The 5724-nt window shown below is 34.9% G+C and overlaps 1 protein-coding gene across 1 annotated transcript; it reads right to left on the bottom strand.

Moving 5' to 3' along the window:
• Window positions 1-453: 453 nt before the first annotated feature.
• Window positions 454-4944, bottom strand: LOC104625593 (uncharacterized protein KIAA0825-like; the record flags this gene model as incomplete). The annotated part of the gene is made up of 2 exons (XM_010293260.1): window positions 454-610; window positions 4536-4944. Coding segments are annotated over 2 exons (566 nt in total), but the record flags the coding sequence as incomplete, so codon positions are not given.
• Window positions 4945-5724: the final 780 nt, after the last annotated feature.

The raw sequence follows: 5724 nt of genomic DNA, 5'->3' as shown, positions 1-5724 counted from the left end.
GGTTTTCATGTCGATGCATTTACTTCCTCAGTACAGCCGTAGGGTTTGTTTGGTTGTTTTTTAAATCAGGAGAATTGATTTACCACATTTAATTTTACTTCCTGTAACAGTCAATTTTTCAATAGCTTTGCTGATTTTTAACTTTTTATTTATTTTTACTGTGTTCAAACTCCTAAAGTGTATCTATGGTCTACAATATGAGTCTGAAACAAGTTTATGAGCCATACTACTGTTTAAGTACATAAATAAAATCTACATTGTTTCCCATAAAGTAATCTTTTCTGTACAAATGCAGAAAAGCCTAAACTGAATGGATTCTATTACAATACAATATAGGATTTCATATTGACTTTAAGAAGCATTATCACCTCCTTGACTAACCCTTAGCTGCCAGCAGACGCTGCCTCAGGCCAGTACACACCTAATTGCTCGGTAAAAAGGCCGTTTCCCTACCTCATTGAGCCGGATGATGTGATAAATTTGCCTCAGGTACTCGCTGCCACCTGGTTTGTGGCAGATATCCAGGACCATCATGTTTATTTTCTGCTCAGTGAATCCAAGTGCAATACCTCCTTCCTCTAGCGTTGCCCCTTCTAGTGTGACTGAGGCACTAGAATATAGAAAAGATACAAATATTCTTAAGTTCAATTTCTAAAAATCAAAATACCAATACCAGGTCAGCTAAAAACACATGTTAAAAAAACCTTACAAAGATTTGGCTTGCACAAAACAAATGTTGCTGTGTATACATCTTGGAAGCCTTTCTACAAATACCTAATAAATGCTAAATAACACTTTTATTTTACAAATTTTAATGATTTTAATCTGACAGATAAAAACATAAAACATTCTTTACTCTAAGGACATGGAAGGAGCAAATATTTTTGAATTTTCTATTCCACTAGGGAAGTACCTTTGCTACTAGAAATGGCAGCTGCATTCGATCTTTTGTACATTTTCCTTTGCCTGTCGCTGCACATATTAAGGCCTAATTAACATGTCAGAAAGGTAGCCATTACTCTAAGTATAGGTTAGAAGTTTTAAATTGAAGTCTTTTTCTTCCCACTGGTATGGTGGTAACCATTTCAAAGATACCTATTTGCCACTTGTTGCACTATTCGTCTGTATATTTCCTTGTTTTTCTTTTTAAAAGTATTTATGTGAAACTGCTACAAAAAAACCCTGAAGGTGACAGTCCCAAATGCCTTGAAAAATATGCATTCAAAACTCTGACCGCTGTCAGACTGTTCTCTCAACATACGATCATAAGTTACCAGCTTAGTATTGTAAATTGACAAAGTATTAAGAAAAAAGTACTAAACCTAATTTTTTTCCTCAAATATTAGAGCTGCAACACAGATGTGTACTGGCACCTTGACACTGATGCGCAGAGAACTTGAAAGACTGACAAGAATGTATGATCCCTCCTACCGTCATTATTGGATTAATTGAAAATCTACCAAAGAAGCATTCCAAATTAAAAAAAAAAGCAATATCTTAATTTTTTAGAATTAAAAGCAAAAAACCCAAAAATTATTTGGTACTGTCAGCTGTATTTTGCAATTTACTGTTGAAAGTGTGCTGTGATTACAAAGTTAGTTCTGCTGAAAGTTGTTGCTTGACCTGCAGGCTCACTTAAATGCTACACAGCTGCTGGACATTAAAGCTGATATTGCTTCCACATGCAGCTTCAGAACGCCCTACAGAGCAAATAGTTTCAAAATATGAACTGTAATTTTGTTCTTTGCTGAATGGAAGGGATACTCTGTTATTACGGTGTATCTTACAGAAAAGCTTCAAAGAAATTGATCTTTAAAATTAAAGCACATTTAAGACCGATCTTTCTTTGCCACAGATAGATACAACCTGAATTTCCTGTCAAACTTCTTAGCGATTGACATTGAAAAAGTTGAGGACCTCTGACAAAGGAGTGTATCAGTGTCAGCACCCAAACTGTATCCTTTCCTGTCCGTCACTGTGCAGGTGAAGCAGATGATTGGATTCAGTCAGTGCTGTGATTAATGAGTTCCTCTCTGGATTTGGGACTGCCTATCAATCATGTCATTAGGAAGAATGTGCCCTGGAAGAGGCAGACCTCAACCAAGGAATAACTGCATTCATCTTAATCTGTATATGCACCCAGACAGCCAAGTCAGGGTCACCATGATGAAAAACAATAATCTTCAACTCGACAAATTACTTTGCAAAGACACACATTTCTTTTCTTCTCGGGACGCCTGTTCTTCAGAATCTAACGTGACTGTTTACAGCTCCGTTGCTACCATAAAGTGAAGGTTATTTTAACGAACAGTAATGCTTTCAAGCAGTACACAAGACAGGCAATGCATGCAACTGCTGCTTTTTGAACCTTTCAGATTCAGATTTTTTTTTAAGTTTCGTTTTCCTAAAAACTAAGTTAAATTTGTATGCCACAATGGAAGGATCTATATAATATTTACAATTTTTATGTAGCTATCACTCTTGATAACAATAACACAACACAAAATCAAGCAAGACTTTTGCTTATAAAAATCCAGTGCTCTTCAAAGATGTTTCCACAACTGTGTAGGTGAATTCCAAATTAATCTTTGTAATTTATGGGGTTTATTTTCGTCCACACACTGTATCTATTAAAAGTCTATAAACATTTATAAATATGAAAATATATATAAATGCATGTGCATACAGTTACTCACAAAATCCTTTAACTATGAAAAGGTTATACAGAACACAATTTTACATCAACTTAGATTTTCAAATATAATCATTCCTATTTCAAACAAATCATGTAAACATTGCAAGTCTCCTCTTGAAAGATTTGCTTTTAGTTTACTGATTATGTGACCACTACTTAGTTTAATTGATATTTGAATTTCAGCTTTAATATATTAGTTTTATAATTTGCATTCATAATACTATTTTACCTCTACATCACATACCTCAGCTATTTATTAACTAGATTATTATTTTTTTCCCAGCAATTGACAATGGTATTTGAATATAAAATGGAAAAATAATGTTTATGCTACACTTCTATTGCAGAAATCCCACTGAAGTCAGGGGAGTTAGTTTCATAACTGCATCATATAACTATGCACTTGGAGAGCAGGTAATATATTCTTCAGTTTCTGAAGCTTAAAATTAGGAGCCCTTGTCACAAACTAGTTCTCACTGTGGCTGACACTGTTCACATACAGAAAACATTTTCCCACAGTCATTTCCTACAGTTTGATACCTGATCGATAATACAGCATTTTTGCAGTAAGTTAGGAAAAACGATAGAGTAGTATATTTATTTAAAATTCTCAGCTTCAGAGGAAGTGCAAATACTAAAGTGTTAGTTTTTAGAGGTTATCCACAATACTGTCTTGCCCTGCATTTTTATTTTTTAAGAAATACCTATTCTCTCAGTGACATTAGAAATTGTATTATGGAACCATTCTGTTAAGTATCAATGTACACATTATCATTATAGGTTTTTTATTCTATGACTCTTTCAGTCGCTGCCATCTGGCTTCAATCTTTTAATCACTGGATTATAGCTTGTAAATTAGTATTAAATGGAAATGTAAAGATTACAAAGGTCAGTGTCAATGAGCATTCGTGTGACACTATTACTACTTAGTGCTACTCATGTTAACTGACTACTCATGGAAACAGGATACTCTACTTAAAGCACTGTAGGAAAGTCTGTTCACTGATATAAGTGATTTCGACCTACAATCACTGTATCCTTTGTTTACATCGACATTTGCTGTCAGAACAGCAATGACTGCAACATTCAAGAATATTCATTACAAAAAAGCAATGTTACTTCCAGTATTCAACAATTTAATTCAGTAAGGCATGCAACTCCAAAAAATATAATATTGGAAAGCTGATAAATAGTAGTTTTACAGAATGGTGCATGTCTTCAACACTAAAACAGACGGGACTAGGAACACATTGACATGTACACAACTCCTTGGAAAATCATTGTAAGGATTTAAAACACTCGGACCTTAATGTCAAATTTGAAGGGAAGGCTGATATTTCCTCAGAAAGGCACAGCAGGATACTCTCCTTGTCCTGTTTTGATATGCCCTCAGGGTTTGTTATGTTTTACAATGAAGTATGCTTACTTTTTAATCACAGATGAACACTGAAAGCTTTTCATAGCCCCTCTTAATTTAAGCACCATAGCAAAATTGATTTATAAATATACTGTGGTGCCTTCTAGTCAGTGTACCTGTTCACATTCTGAAAGATACACCAAGTAAACTGTCCACATTTTTGGATCATCATGAACATACGAAATCTCTAAGTACTATGAAGACATTGTTCCGATTTAGTTAAAAAAATCTGCTTTACTATTTCAACGATGCAATTAAGTTGCAAAAACATGCTACGAAGCCATCAATATTAAGAACTAATCCATGTCATATAAGATCACTGTTCATCTATTATTTTTAAATTTGAACAATAGCCACAAACATGCCAATAATCCAGTAAAATAAAGAACAAACAGCAGCATTTGAAAAATACTATGTTCTTACCAGTCCATGCTCAATTTTCTTGCCTTCAGCAACTGGCTTTCAATCCAGTTTGGTCGTTGCTGTTCAATGCTTTGTATAACCTTCTGGGTCACTTGCTTAGGACCACTTTTCTGTTTTCCCATAATACTTTCTAAGCACACACGAACTAAACTGAGTTTTTCTTTGCTCCATCTGTCAAGTGTTGCACCTGTTAAAAGTTCTGCAGTATTTCCATCCTCAAATATCCGACATATAATTACAATCAAGTTCCAGACAAGCAGACCAGCTTTCTTCAATTCAGCAAAGTTTCTTGACATTTTTCTCTCAGCCAGAAAAAAGAAGTACTTAATTGGGGGAGGCAAACATGCAATCACTGTAGGTAACTTGCTGATTACAATAGATACTGCCTGAGCTGCAAGCCTTGTAAAGCCTTAAAAAAAGAAAGAAAAGAAGATATGATTAACATTAACATTCTAGTTCTATCACAGCATGCTTCTGAATGTTGCATGATAATTTCTAACTTTCTTTTGTACTGAAAATGGGTAAAAAGCTGAAGTATTCAACACTGTAGCTTGACTTCTATTGTGCTTCCTCCACATAAATCCCACCAATTCTAAACAATAACATGAATTAAAAACAGAGCACCTAGCAAATTTAGAATTCAGACTGTGACTCTCTCGACAATTAGCCCTGCTGTGCACAGTTATTACAGAATAAATGAAAAAGATAACATTCAGGTATTCTGAATGGCAAAAAAGTTGTCTTCAAAAATGTAGTGTAATATTTTTTCAACTTCATGAGTGAAGCATTGCACTAAGTGACTCAGGGTATTACATACATTCATAACCTTTGGCCTTCTATCAATCCCCTTCTATGGTCAAATCTACAAAACTTCAGTTTATCAACTTTCATATAAGCATGCACACTATATATCACTGCATTTTAAACACAGATTCATGGAATCATAGAATCATTTAGGTTGGAAAGACCTTTAAGATCATGAAGTCCAACCGTTAACCCAGCACTGCCAAGTCCACCACTATGCCATGTCCCTAAGCACCACATCTACAGCTCTTTTAAATATCTCCAGGCATGGTGACTCCACCAGTTCCCTGGGCAACCTGTTCCAATGCTTGGCAACCCTTTTGGTGAAAAAATTTTTCCCATATCCAATTTAAGCCTCCCCCGGCACAACTTGAGGCTGTTTCCT

Source organism: Phaethon lepturus, unplaced genomic scaffold (genome assembly GCF_000687285.1).
Source record: "Phaethon lepturus isolate BGI_N335 unplaced genomic scaffold, ASM68728v1 scaffold42368, whole genome shotgun sequence".
Lineage (NCBI taxonomy): Eukaryota > Metazoa > Chordata > Aves > Phaethontiformes > Phaethontidae > Phaethon > Phaethon lepturus.
This window is presented reverse-complemented; position numbering and strand designations above follow the sequence as displayed.